The 14962-nt window shown below is 35.9% G+C and overlaps 1 protein-coding gene across 3 annotated transcripts in view; it reads left to right on the forward strand.

Annotated features, from left to right (window-relative positions):
* Positions 1-14727, forward strand: part of LOC144978810 (fatty acyl-CoA reductase 1-like) — a 29173-nt gene extending 14446 nt beyond the window's left edge. For 2 of the 3 annotated variants that reach the window (XM_078925334.1, XM_078925335.1), the window contains exons 5-13: positions 561-667; positions 2112-2289; positions 3554-3598; positions 4248-4366; positions 4999-5066; positions 6745-6826; positions 9497-9586; positions 10735-10992; positions 12005-13554. In XM_078925334.1, the coding sequence (XP_078781460.1) occupies positions 561-667; positions 2112-2289; positions 3554-3598; positions 4248-4366; positions 4999-5066; positions 6745-6826; positions 9497-9586; positions 10735-10992; positions 12005-12167 (1110 nt within the window). In that variant the 3' untranslated portion in view covers positions 12168-13554. Of the gene's footprint in view, positions 1-560; positions 668-2111; positions 2290-3553; positions 3599-4247; positions 4367-4998; positions 5067-6744; positions 6827-9496; positions 9587-10734; positions 10993-12004; positions 13555-14477 lie in introns of those variants that run through there. The other variant, XM_078925333.1, reaches the window with a different exon arrangement.
* Positions 14728-14962: the final 235 nt, after the last annotated feature.

Below are 14962 nucleotides of genomic sequence, written 5' to 3' on the forward strand. Positions count from 1 at the left end.
CATCATCATCATCATCTTCTTCTTCTTCTTCTTCTTCTTCTTCTTCTTCTTCTTCTTCTTCTTCTTCTTCTTCTTCTTCTTCTTCTTCTTCTTCTTCTTCTTCTTCTTCTTCATTCAGTGCGTAATAGATTTTCATAAATTGCTTTAATTTTATGTAGTGAAGGCAATAAACTCTTTTCTCTATTGGTTTCACTCTTGTAAACTTTTTTCTTGAAAGGGTAATTCAGTACTGTATATTTTTTTCTCTAAATTTTTCAAGTTGGTCATGAGTATAATCCAATGAGTGCTGCTGAAGTTTTAAATACAAAAAAAAAAAAAAAAAATAAAAAAAATAGATAAAGACAAATACCAAAACCTTTTTTAAAAAATTACGTCTTTGCAACGCTCATCTCAGATCTATTAGTAGATAACATTGATATGCCATAAGACTTTTATAAATGTATTTGTCTCTTTTTTTTTCAATTTGATAAATTAATTTATATTTTTGCTGTTGATTTTTAACATTGATTAAATCAACCCTTTTTTAAAACATTTTTGCTTTATTCTCACCAACCCCTTAGGCCTTGATTCATGTGTCCACCGCCTACGCCAACTGCAACAAGAATCAAGTAGCAGAGAAAGTCTACGATCCACCACTACACCCCAACAAACTCATTGATGCTGTCGAGTAAGTGCGGCTATGTGGTCCAGTGGTATGACACTCGTTTTCGGATCGGAAGGTCCTGGGTTCGAGTCTTGCTCGGCGCATAGTTGAGTCCTTGGAAAAGGCTCTTTACTTTCATTCTCTCACCATACTCAGGTGTAAAATGAGTACCTGGCCATAAACAGCGTTGTCTCTGTCCAAAAAAGAAATTGTAATAGGCGTCATGTCTCGTTCTACATGTTATGTGTTGCTGTTGGCCAGGGAGCCCTTTTAAAGCGCTTTGAGTATGTTTAGTGGATATTGCCCTATATTAAAGCTCAATTATTAGGTTGGAAAATATTTAAACTGACAAGTTAGGGAGGTAATATAAAATTCCTGCGTGGGGTCTTTTGACCTCCCATGGTGGGCAGGAGGTCACTTGCTGTGTCTTCTATCCCACTATATTTTGTTTTCTGAGTTGCTCTCTGTCTTTGTTTTGGATTGTGATCACTTGGTTTTATCCTGACCCTTGTCGGAGTCCTTGGCTGAGGAGGGAAACAGTCAAATTTATAGTACATATTAGTTTTTGGAGGTGCTATTTTTTTTTCCTTTTAAATCATCTCTCTGTTCTGTACTGAAATTTTTTTTTTTTTTTTTTTGGGTTTGTTTTGATTTGAATATCATCTTTTATAAGCATTTGAGTGTGTTTCTCTTGTTGGGATCCTGTGCTAGTGTCTGGATGAGACTTTTAGGTGATCTCAAACTAAGTACATTGATGGCATGCTCTTGGAATCTAAATCTGTTTCCTATTTGAACTGTTTCCCCCTTTTCTTACTTATTCTCTTGCACTTTTCATAAATCTATACGACTTTTTTTGACTATCCCATTTTTTGTCTTTTTGCTGGCGTTGAAGTGACCCTAAATGTGTTGCAAGTGCTGTAAAACCCTTGAAAATAAACAAAACAAAACAAGCCTCTCTCTCTCTATACCTCTCTCTCTCGCTCTCTCTCTCTCTCTCTCTCTCTCTGTGTCTCTGTCGTTCTGTCTGTCTCTCTCTGTGTCTTCTCTCTCTCTCTGTCTCTCTCTCTCTCTCTCTCTCTCTCTGTCTCTCTCTCTCTCTCTCTCTCTCTCTCTCTGTGTCTCTCGCTCTCTCTTTCTGTCTCTCTACCTCTCTCTGTCTCTTCCCCCCCTCTCTCTCCCTCTCTCTCTCTCTATCTCTCTCTCTTTCTCTCTCTCTCTCTCTCTCTCCCTCTCTCTCTCCCTCTCTCCCCCCCCTCTCTCTCTCTCTCTCTCCCCCTCTCCCTCTCTCTCCCTCTCTCTCTCTCTCTCTCTCTCTATCTCTCTCGCTCTCCCTCTCTCCCCCCCTCTCTCTCTCTCTCCCTCTCTCCCCCATCTCTCTCTCTCTCTCTCTCTCTCTCTCTCTCTCTCTCGCACTCTCTATCTCTCTTCTGAAATATATCTCTAAACTTTGCCATTTTTGTCTTGCCAGATGGATGGACCCGGAAGCCATCAAAGCCCTCACGTCAAAGCTGATCGGAGATCGGCCCAACACCTACACATACACCAAGGCCATGGCCGAGTACCTCTTGGTGGAGGAGAGTGGAGACATGCCAGTGGCCATAGTAAGGCCGTCCATCGTCGGCGCCTCTTGGGAAGAACCACTACCCGTAAGTTAGAATATAGAGTGATTATAATTCCTTTTATTCGGCATCAAAATAAATTTTTCTTGGAGGTTTATCTATCCAGGCGATGCCAAGTGAGAGATAGGGACTAAGTATATTTCTCAACAACTAACTAATTTGTGTATTGTTGTGCTGACGAAGGGTTTGTACCCGAAACGTCCATTGTCTGTTTTGTTCCCATACGAAGCCTTTCCATTTTCACTCTTTCGTTAGTATTTTACGATCACCGGCTTCAGGCAGCCCTTACCATTTTCTACATTTCTCAACAACAAATTTTTCAGATCGGAAGGTACTGGGTTCGAGCCTTGCTTGGCGCATAGTTGAGTCCTTGGAAAAGGCTCTTTACTCACATTCTCTCACCGTACTCGGGTGTAAAATGAGTCCCTGGTCGTTAAGAGCAATGTCTCTGTCGGAAAAAAATGTAATATCGCCTGGCAGGCATTATGTTTCGTTCTATATACGTGTTGCTGTTGGCCAGGGACCCTTTGTAAAGCGCTTTGAGCACGTTTGGTGGATATTGCGCTATATAAATTGCACTACTTTAAAAAAAAAAATGAGATGCCGTCATTGGGGCTGGTGGCCCTCAGTGTACAGACAGGTCTTTTTCATGAGGTCATCTCTATGCTGGAAGGAATTGGGTGATAAAGTTTCATTTTAAGAAGAATCACAAACCCTTCTCTTTAAATATAAATTTTATTAGAAGTTAAAGAACTGAAAAAACAAAACAAACCCTCTTTGAAAATATGACAGTAAAAAGAAATCATCAAGGGAGACAATATATAAATTGTCAACCTTTTGTATTGTGGCATGAATTATTGTTCTTTTTTATTCAATGTGTCTGATAAATGAAATAATAAATTGTCTAGAGCGGTCAAGCAGTTAGTCTTTGTGAAAAAAAGTGAGGATAGTTTGCTCTAACTTAGAAATAAGTTAGTTCCTAGTGCTCAGTTGGTAGAGCACTTGTTTCACTCTCAAAGAGAATAGTTTCAATCCCTTGTACAGTTACGGTTTTTTTTTTCTCTGACCACCTATCCACTGGGTTGGTAAGCTCTGGCCAAAAGAGCTTTGTGATAAAACGGTGTCCTATCCTAAGGGCAGCAGGCAATAGCTATTGCCCATTGGATACTATAGAAAGCGGGATAAACTCCATCTCCATTGGTCTACTTTTATTTTTTTTCATAAATGAATAAAGAGAAATCGATTTCCATGTATTCCTAGTGATATATTGTGTCATTTTCTTTTGCTGCAGGGTTGGGTCGACAACTTGAATGGTCCCACGGGTTTATTGGCCGCTGTAAGTACTAATGTTACTGGCATGGTTGTAATGTTGCCTTAACTTTATTAAAATACAACATATATGATATAGGATAATAATGATGATAATAATAATAATAACAATCATAATCATTATGATGAGGTAAGGACAATACTAATGATAATAATAATAATAATAATAATAATAATAATAATAATAATAATAATAATAATAATAATAATAATAATAATAATGATAATAATAATAATAATAATAATAATAATAATAATAATAATAATAATAATAATAAATAATAATAATAATAATGTTAATAATAATAATATTAATAATGATAATAATAGTAATAATAGTAATATTAATAATAATAATAATAATAATAATAATAATAATAATAATAATAATAATAGTAATAATAATAATAATATTAATAATAATAATAATAATAATAATAATGACAAAAATAATAAAGTCATCATCATCATCAATTAATCTTTAAAAAAAAAGAAAAAGAAATTGACAGTTAATAAGAGATTGATTTCTCATAGGAAATGAAACATTAAACCAGATATACTTAAGGAATGATTATTTGTTGAAATGTTTTAGTTTAGGCATTTTAAAAAAATGATCATCATTATCCCTCCGTTTTCCCCTTCTCCCCTTTCTATAGATTGGAAAAGGTCTTCTGATGGTGATGCATGGCAACTACTACGGCACTGCCGACGTCATTCCTGTGGACATTGCCGCCAATGCCATGATTAGTGTTGCATGGCACACTGCCTCGGAAAGGTGAGACGATTGAATAGACTTTGTATTCAAATAAAACTGGTGCGGTCATCTATCTGAAGTATTGAAAAAAATGAATTTGACAGCTGAAATAAAAAATAAAACCCAACAAAGTACTTTAATATAGAACGTTTTGGGCTAGAAACCTTTCTTCAACTGACAATATTTATTTGTATTTTTCTGAAAAAATTTTTTTTTTTCAGTGTTAAGTATTTTGTTCTTTTTTGAAGCTGCTATATTTAGTTTTACTTAATTACTGCCCATTATGCTTGTTGCTGTGTAGGCTATATTTATTTTTCTACAGTATTTTTAAAAATCTTCAGTGTCTATCAGTTTTTTTGTGTTCACATGTATCATCCATCATGATATAGATATTATCTAGGATAAATGTTTCATTGCCGACAGTGCTTCTATTGAATAGTTGTTTAGAGTAGAATAGCGGTTCAGAGCCATAGAATCCATGACTTCTGAATTGTACGTCTTTGCAATGCGAAATATGTAGGTTGTCATTCTTCTTGTTAATCTCTGCTTTAAGAATTTGGCTGGACTCCCACAAACATATATTTAATTTTTTTCTTTTTCGTAAATTAACACTTACTCCCGCTCCTGCCCCACCCACCTCCATTCACTGACAGACCAGAACAGAAACTAGTCTACAACTGTACCACAGGCCAGATCAACAGGTGTACATGGGGAATGATTGGTGAGTTTTTAAGCTTATAAGGAATAGATAAAATTGTCCTTTGTTTATATCCTCAGGGGAAATGTTTCTTAACGGTCTATCTCAAGTTCATATGCTTGGAAAATCGAACAAATTTGTTAGATTTTTAATGAGGGTGAACTCGAGAGTTAGGGGTCTATCTCGAGTGATGTTGAAGATAATCTAGGCGACTACTACAATGCAACAATGCAAAATTGAGCTGTAGAGTCCAATTTTCTTGCTCAATATAGAAAAAAAAAAAAAATGACAATATTGATAATAAATGACATTTGTATAGCACTTTAGCCTGATTTCCACAGACATGCTCTAGGCGCTTACTTGAGCATTTATATAACGCAATATCCATGAAACATGCTCAAAGTGCTTTACAAGGGGTCCTTAGGTAACAGCAACACTCAACACATGCTAAATGGAAAAAAATGAAGTCCATAATGTCTTTTTACCAGAGTTCAGTGCTCAGAAGAGGTCGGTCAGTGTGTTTGTGTTAAAGTTCAGTAAATTTTTACCTCCTGAATTTGTAACCCTGAATTGGTCATTTAATTTTCCCTCAGTTTGACTTTAGCAATAAACACCCTGTTGCATTACTCTAATAACATAATCACGACATCATCATCATCATTGCCTTTTTCACCCTGGGTCAGGGTATAGGCCACAGACAAACAGTTTCCATCCTTCTCTATCCTGAGCCAACTTTTTTATCTCATTCCAGGTCTTACCACTTCTCTGTATATCAGCTTCTTTAATTCTTCTCCATGTTCCTCGTGGCCTTCCCCTTGATCTTCTGCCCTGAGGGTTCCAGTCCAATACTTTCTTTGTTATAGTTGAGTCATTCTTTCTAAGCGTGTGTCCAATCCACCTCCATCGTCTTCTTCCTATATCCTCTCCTACTGGTTTCTGCTGTGTTCTTTTCCATACTTCTTCATTTTTTATTCTATCCATCCATTTTATTCTGAGTAGCTTACGCATGCACCTGTTTACAAAAATCTGTACCCTCCTTATACATGCCTGTGATGCGTTCCAAGTTTCACATCCATACAGTAGGACAGACTTCACGTTTGAGTTGAAAAGTCTTAGCTTTAGTTGAAGGGAGATATCTTTAGTTCTCCAAACTCTGTTCAAAGATGTGAATGCAGCCTGTGCCTTTCCTATTCGTGCTTTCACCTCTGCTTCCGTGCCTCCATCCTTGTCAATTATACTTCCGAGATAGCAGAAAGTGTCTATATCTTCGAGTTCCTGATCTTTTACTTTGATCTGCTCCCTTTGACGCGTACCTATCCTCAAGACCTTTGACTTTGCAGGGTGTATTCTTAGAAATCACGACATGGTATTTGGGAACAATGTTGTACAGGCCAATGCATAAACTGGTTAATTGATTTCCTATCCAAGTGGTAGCAAGCAAATGTTACTGTCCTTTTAATTCTACAGTAACCAGTATACATTTCCTAGAGTTGAAATTCTGTGCATTAAGTTTTTCATCATAGTATCTTTTCAAATTTTATTAACACTTTCCCTAGTTCTAGTCTTTTGTAATAAAACTGAAGGCCGAAGGGCTAGAGATCAGGTGGTCGCTGGTTCGGTTAAGTAAGTAATAAAACTGACATAATCTAAAACACCATTTTTTGAAAGATTTTATGTACTTATTTATTGTTTTGAATTACAGAGAGAATGAGCTGTGAGAATTTCTTGAAGAATCCGTGCCACAAAGTTGCCAGAGTCCCCAACCCACGTTTTACTCTCAACACGTAAGTATCTGCTCTATATGGTAATACTGTCCACTCTTTATGGTCTTGTCTTGTCTTGTCATTAAGTCACAACTCCGTTTATCGAAGATAATCGCGGCTGTGAGTATGGTGAGAACAAACAAAAAAACGTGAACTTTTATATAGCGCAATATCCACTTAATGTGCTCAAATCGCTTTACAAGGGCCCCCTGACCACAGCAACACGTAACATGTGGAACGAGACGTAATGCCTGTTAGGCGATATTACAATTTTTTTCCAACAGAGACAACACTGTTCAACGGCCGGGTACTAATTTTTCACCTGAGTACAGTGAGAGAATGTGAGTTAAGAGCCTTTTCCAAGTACTCAACTATGTGAGGCTCGAACCCAGGACCTTCCGATCCGAAAGCGAGTGTCATACCAGAAGACATAGCCGTAGAACAAATTGACATGCCTAAGCCACCATTTTGATTTTATCCATTTCTCCATCAAATTCAATCTGGCTGTCAATAATCATGCCAAACACATGCATTTCAAGATATGTTGTGATTGTGATTGTTAGTGGCCTATAAACATGCCAAACACTTGCATTTCAAGATATATTGTGATTGTTGGTGGCCTATAAACATGCCAAACACTTGCATTTCAAGATATGTTGTGATTGTTGGTGGCCTATAAACATGCCAAACACTTGCATTTCAAGATATGTTGTGATTGTTGGTGGCCTAAAATCATACCAAACACTTGCATTTCAAGATATGTTGTGATTGTTGGTGGCCTATAAACATGCCAAACACTTGCATTTCAAGATATGTTGTCATTGTTGGTGGCCTATAAACATGCCAAACACCTGCATTTCAAGATATGTTGTGATTGTTGGTGGCCTATAATCATACCAAACACTTGCATTTCAAGACTTGTTGTGATTATTGGTGGCCTATAAACATGCCAAACACTTGCATTTCAAGATATGTTGTGATTGTTTATGGCCTATAAACATGCCAAACACTTGCATTTCAAAATATGTTGTGATTGTTGGTGGCCTATAAACATGCCAAACACTTGCATTTCAAGACATGTTGTGATTGTTGGTGGCCTATAAACATACCAAACACTTGCATTTCAAGATATGTTGTGATTGTTGGTGGCCTATAAACATACCAAACACTTGCATTTCAAGATATGTTGTGATTGTTGGTGGCCTATAAACATGCCAAACACTTGCATTTCAAGATATGTTGTGATTGTTGGTGGCCTGTAAACATGCCAAACACTTGCATTTCAAGATATGTTGTGATTGTTGGTGGCCTATAAACATGCCAAACACTTGCATTTCAAGATATGTTGTGATTGTTGGTGGCCTATAAACATGCCAAACACTTGCATTTCAAGACATGTTGTGATTGTTGGTGGCCTATAAACATGCCAAACACTTGCATTTCAAGATATGTTGTGATTGTTGGTGGCCTATAATCATACCAAACACTTGCATTTCAAGATATGTTGTGATTGTGATTGTTAGTGGCCTATAAACATGCTAAACACTTGCATTTCAAGATATGTTGTGATTGTTGGTGGCCTATAAACATGCCAAACACTTGCATTTCAAGATATGTTGTGATTGTTGGGGGCCTATAAACATGCCAAACACTTGCATTTCAAGACATGTTGTGATTGTTGGTGGCCTATAAACATGCCAAACACTTGCATTTCAAGACATGTTGTGATTGTTGGTGGCCTATAAACATGCCAAACACTTGCATTCAAGACATGTTGTGATTGTTGGTGGCCTATAAACATACCAAACACTTGCATTTCAAGATATGTTGTGATTGTTGGTGGCCTATAAACATACCAAACACTTGCATTTCAAGATATGTTGTGATTGTTGGGGGCCTATAAACATGCCAAACACTTGCATTTCAAGATATGTTGTGATTGTTGGTGGCCTCAGTCCCCAACTGATCAACTTCAAGATTATAGGATTTTCTAATTTTATGCCGAGATCAGTCTTCAAACAATGATATTATCATATCATGTGTATAAAAGAAATGAAATTGACGTCACTCAGCTCTTTAGACAGCCATTTTAATGATTAGTTCTCACTAAGTTATATCAATCAGACTATAAACGTTCAAGGTTCCACAGTTTTGTGTGTCGGCTGGTGGATGTTATTATGAATATTTTACCTGAGCGCATATTACCAATAACAAAATAGCCAATGAAAACGCTTTTTGACATGTGACAAAACCGGTTATGACCAATGGAGTTTTAATCCATAGTTGGTTTTTTAATCTCCGTTGGGTTACCCCCCTTTGTGTTGAACATTTTTCAATCAAGACCATCATTATGGTTAAATGAAATGCTTACCAGTTCTGTCCCCCAAATCAGTGGTAATCAACATATAAGACTATATGAAACCTTTAATCTTTATAGCCTGTAAGGGAAAATTTAGTGAGAATGAAATGCCTCCTCTGACAGTCTGAAAACAACAACAAAGCGCTGAGTGATGTCAAATTCATTCATTCTCTACAATTTTCTACATTACAGATTTTTTAATAACCAATAAAACCCAAAAGACTTTATTATCATTTGGAAATATCATCTAAAACTTGTTTAGCCTATGAAGTATTTGATTACCCCAAGTCTATTGTTTAACTAAATATGATGCATGCTTCACATTATTCCAGATTCTGGAGGGACACCAAATGGTTCTTTGAGCAGCTGGTACCAGCCTACTTCTTCGATTTCTTCCTTAGAATTGTTGGTAAAAAACCCATGTAAGTATGCATAGCAAAAAATATCTGAAATAGTTTTGTATAATGTTGAGTGTCTTTTAACATTTTGAAATCTGTTTTGGAAATTTGCTTAATTCACTCAACCTAACGCTGACTATATCCGTAGTTTACACGGGGTTACTTTTACCTAATGCCTATTTATTACATTTTTCTGAGACAAGTTATGGGCGTAGTATCAAGCTAATGTTTTTAATTTTTACATGGTAATGGTAGTTGAATAACATTATCTATGCACACGCTCATTTTTTTTCCAATTTTGAAAAGTAGCAAAAATCTCTAGGATTGAGTGAGTTAATATAAGAAATTGGTAACACATTGGGCCTGTTCAATCGTCCGCCGTTTACTTCTGTCCTTGGCCATCTTCTTGGTAGCCTCACATACTGCATAAAAATTATGTATAAGTAAAAAAAAGTAGTCATTTCAGAGCCATTAGGCTCATGGAGACAATAGCAATTACTTGCTACCCTTTGGATAGGACGCTAGTCTATTGCAAAGTACTCTCCACCGATCTAACAGACCCAGCTACCCAATCACTGCTGGCTGGATAGGGAAGGGGGGGGGGGGGGGGAATTCTCGACTGCACCTGGGATTGATCTCGGTCTCTTTGATTGAGAAGCGAGTGCTCTACCAACTGAGCTATCAGGACCCCCATATAAGTTGGGGTTATTTTTTTTTTTTCCTTTTGATTTTATGCCATTCTAAAATCTGGAGAAAAAAAACGTATTCAATGATAAACTGTACTCACACCAACTCTGCCTATTGACATCTACAGAATTACGTTTAAAGTGAAGTGATATGATAGTCAACTGCCTAAAACAGTTTTTGAAACTTCATTTCTTTAAAACGTGAGTGCAATATCCACTGACCGTGCTCAGAGCGCTTTACAGGGGGTCCCCGACCAACAGCAACACGTAACATATAGAATAACACATGACGCCTGTTAGGCGATATTACAATTTTTTCCGACTGAGACAACGCAGTTAACGGCCAGATACTCATTTTACACCTGAGTACTGTGAGACAATGTGAGTAAAGAGTCTTTTCCAAGGACTCGGCTATGCACCTTTTATTGCTATTATATTAATTTGTACTCTGATCATTGTAATTATGGATCCCTTTCATCTTCCCAGGTTTGTCCGAATCCAAGACCGCCTGTCCAAGGCCGTGTCCACGATGGAATTCTTCACGGCCAATGAGTGGCAGTTCCACAACGACAACCTGTTCATGCTGCTCAACCGAATGTCGGAGGGCGACAAGCGCATGTTCTGCTTCGATCCCCGCAGCATTGACTGGAAGCAGTACATGTCCAACTACTGCATGGGCGTCAAGATGTACGTCTTGAAAGAAGAGGTGGAAGACTTGCCCAGGGCACAGAAGGCTTTGCTCAGGTATGGAGCTTTGTTAACTGGGTTGCCAGGTTAAAGTAACGAAAAAATGCCAAAAAAAAAAAAAGTTGTAGAAAAATTAATTTTTTTTATTGTTTTTTTTTGTGAGGCATTACATTTTCTATTGAAATGGACTTGGAAGTAGAGATAAGTTTGTATTTTATCTTGCTGCCATGAGGAAGTGTTTTAATTGAATAGAATTTGATTTCATATTTTCTTGACAGTTTAAGCGTGGAAAATATCTTAATTTTGTAAATATTTTAATTTATCTGTTTTGCAGTTAAATTGAGGTTAAAAGGCAATCGTTCAATATTTTCCTCCTTTTTCTCTTTTTATCACCGTCAGCACTGATTGAGCTTTGGTTTTCTAAAATCCCTCAGTCCAATCAACATTGATTGTGGAGTTGAGTCAGTTAGATCTTAACAATGATATTAATGAAATATTTTAAAGCAATATCTTCAGTTATCGGACTCTTAGAGCTATATTATTATAGTGATACAAAATCTTTATGAATTACATATATTGAATAAGAAATTTAAAAAAAAAAGGTTTTTGTGAACAGAGAAAATGATTTGGAATACTGACTGCTTTGTGGAATGGTGCTCCATGCAAACGGACCGATAAGATATGAGAAAAGGACAGTGTTCCTGATTTTGTACACAGATGTGCAAGACAGCCAAATGTTAGTGTCATCAGAAGAACACAAAGGTCGTGTTATCGGTAGAACGTATTTTTCTAAACTAGTGTTCAACCCAAAGGGTAGCAAGCAATTGTTACTGTAAAGCTGAGAAACTTAGCTTCCATGAGACCTGTGGCATTCATGTGGTCAGCATGGCTCGGCAGTATGGTCTCGGCTTTGTGCCAGGAAACACCGTACGAATGCCACAATCATGAGAAGTAATTTTTTTTTTTTTAACCTGGTGAATCGAACAAGCTGTATGACATTATTATTGTTGTAATGGTCACTGATTCCATGATGTTAACCTATTTTTTATTTTTCATCCGCCATCACCAGACTTCAGCGAATCCAATATCTCTTGAAAATTTTAGTGGGTGTCCTGGTCTGGCGTCTGCTCCTGGTGAAACGAATTCCTGTGTTCCATTCCCTGTGGAACCTCCTGCTGGGATGGGTGCAGTTCTTGTTTATCAAAGTGCCAAGACTTGCGAGGTCATCGTAGATTTTTTTATTACCATCATAGCCTCATCTCGTCTTGTCATATCATGGAGTTGCCGCATTAGTCCTGTGTAGTCAGAAGAAATTTTTATTTTTTAAAAAAGAAATAAAAACAGACCCTCCATCAGAGTCATATACATAATTTAATTTAAGTTCAGTTGAAAAAAAAACAAACAAAAAAAATGAATGAGAGTTTAGTAGTTTTTCTGTTGTGGATCTGGCATATATGAGAAGTGAGATAGTGTGTTGCTAAAGAATGAAAACTTTATTTTTGCTTTTTAAAAAAAATCTATTATTCTGTGCATTGATACTAGTAATGGTTTTGACTAGTAGTTTGCATATTTTTTGCCAGTCGATACGAATATGTGATATAACACTACCTATTAAAAATAAATGGCTTCGAATATTGAAATAATAAATTATAGACTGCAAATCGTGACCCATTGTCTCAAATTGTTTTTTCTGTCGGGGTGGACGATTTAGGTGCTAAAAACTGTATTAATAATCAAAGACATGAACGTTTGGTCAAGTTTAGACGGTTTATTGAAGAAAATTGATTTTATTTTTGAGGACACTGAGTATAGTTTTATCATGTGCAAAAAAGAAAAAAAGTTAATTTTTTTCATTTCTGATCGTATTAACTTTAAATTCCCTGTAGAAGGAATGAAATTGATGTCATTCAGCTCTTTGTTATTGTTTTTAGAGAGCCATTTTGGTGATTAGTTATCACTAAATCATACCAATCATACTATAAGCGTTCAAGGATACACATGGTCAGGTGTACACATAGTTTATTTGTATTGATACGTTACATCCAGCTGGCAGATATTGTGAATATTTTACCTAAACACATAGCATCAATAGACGTCTGCTTCATTCAGATATAATACCAGTTTGAGATGATGAGTCACTATTGTCAATATTGTATAAATGAATTTTTTTTTTTTTTTCTTCTTCGTGGTCGTTGTAGTAGTCCCTTAAATAGAGGATTCAGACTACAGTTCACATTTGTGAATTTCACGACACACACACACACAAACTCGCTCACTTATTCATAATAGATTTGTTAGTCTTTTCATTGTGATTTGTAAATACAAGCATTTTGTTACTTCTATTTTTTTTAAAATGTGTATGAAAAATGTCGTTATGTACACACATGTATCTTCTTTCATTATTATTATTTTTCTTCTTCTTCTTCTTCTTCTTCTTCTTCTTCTTCTTCTTCTTCTTCTTCTTCTTCTTCTTCTTCTTCTTCCTCTTCCTCTTCTTCTTCTTCTTCTTCTTCTTCTTCTTCTTCTTCTTCTTCTTCTTCTTCTTCTTCTTCTTATTATTATGTAGATCACAGCCATTCCTTGACTTTACCATGACACAATTTCGTATGTTTTTAAAAAGTCCATGACCTGAGGGGATTTCTATTCTAGACTAGACGTAACCGAGTTTTATAAAAAAAAAATATTTATCACTGCCTTTTCCATTTTGATAAATAACATTGTCAAATTGAACGGAATTTAGTAAATGAAAACAGATAATGTGGGACGTTTTTGGTTTCTCCTTTATCAACAAAACATGAATGATTGAAAGACTACAGACGAATTCTGAGGACAGATTCTCACATATCTGATTCGTTTGTAGTGTTTCATTCATCAAGTTATTTTATTGACAAAGGAGGAACCCGAAACGTCAACATTATCTGTTTTAGTTTATTAAATTAAAGTTTTCATTCAGTTTCACATTGTTATTTATTTCTTTGAGCGTCAAGCAGCAAATGTTTACATTACTTTTCCTCCATTTTAATGAAAAGAAGAATTCTGTTGACTATAAATAAATAAACCTGTGTTCGAAACATTTGTTTTATTTTCTGAACTACTGCTGTTCAGTGATAGGGTATAGCATTACAATTTATTTGGTATAATAGTACTGCCATCTTATGATAAAAGGACATAAGCACCATGGGGTTAGTTTTGAGCTATGGTGGGAAATATGTTGGAAATTTTAAGGATTTGTTTTATGTTTCAATTTCAAAGCGTTATATTTGCGGGTGGTTGGATGGGAGCATCACCCTTGAACCATATACCTATGATGTTCGCATGGGTGTACGATCTGATAGTGATGTCGTTTCTTCTTCTCTTTACTAGCCTATCCTGCTTCTTTGGTTTGTGATTGTATTTTTGACAGGGGATATTATTTTTTTTCCTGTAAATCCTCTGCCTGTTTGTTCTTGGTTATTTATAATTTAGCTTATGATATCTTTAGGTTATGATTTTGATTGACATTTGTACTATTTTTGTTAGATTGCTTGTTTTTTTTGTTTCAGCGGCCTCTCATATAACCTCAATTGTGTTGGAAGAGACCTAAAGCAACAAACAAACAAACAAAAACAAAGCGTTATATTTCTGATATATATTTGTAAAGGTATAACTACATGGCTCTGATGTATTGTGTGCTGTGAACCGGGAATTCCCAGAATATAAATATAGCTCATTTTTGTTTACTATGCAGCTTACATCCTTTTATCATATGATGGCAGAGTGGACCATATTGAATTGTATTTGTATTTTGTAGGGTTTTTAAACGTCGTCGAAGGTACTTAAATTCATATCACACTTCACCCATTTTACGATTTATTTTATTTATATGTAATTAATCAATTTTGTTTTAACCGCTTGCTGATTTTATATTTTTTATTTATTTTGCTGCTGATTTTGAAAACCAACAATTATCGGGCCACACTGCTTAAATACACGTTTTTATGTAAAAAATTATAAATCAACAGATTTATGTTGTGTTTGTTGTTGTTGT

The sequence above is a fragment of the Berghia stephanieae genome, chromosome 8 (genome assembly GCF_034508935.2).
Source record: "Berghia stephanieae isolate SIO BIC M18660-M18661 chromosome 8, UCSD_Bste_1.3, whole genome shotgun sequence".
NCBI classification, from domain to species: Eukaryota; Metazoa; Mollusca; class Gastropoda; order Nudibranchia; family Aeolidiidae; genus Berghia; species Berghia stephanieae.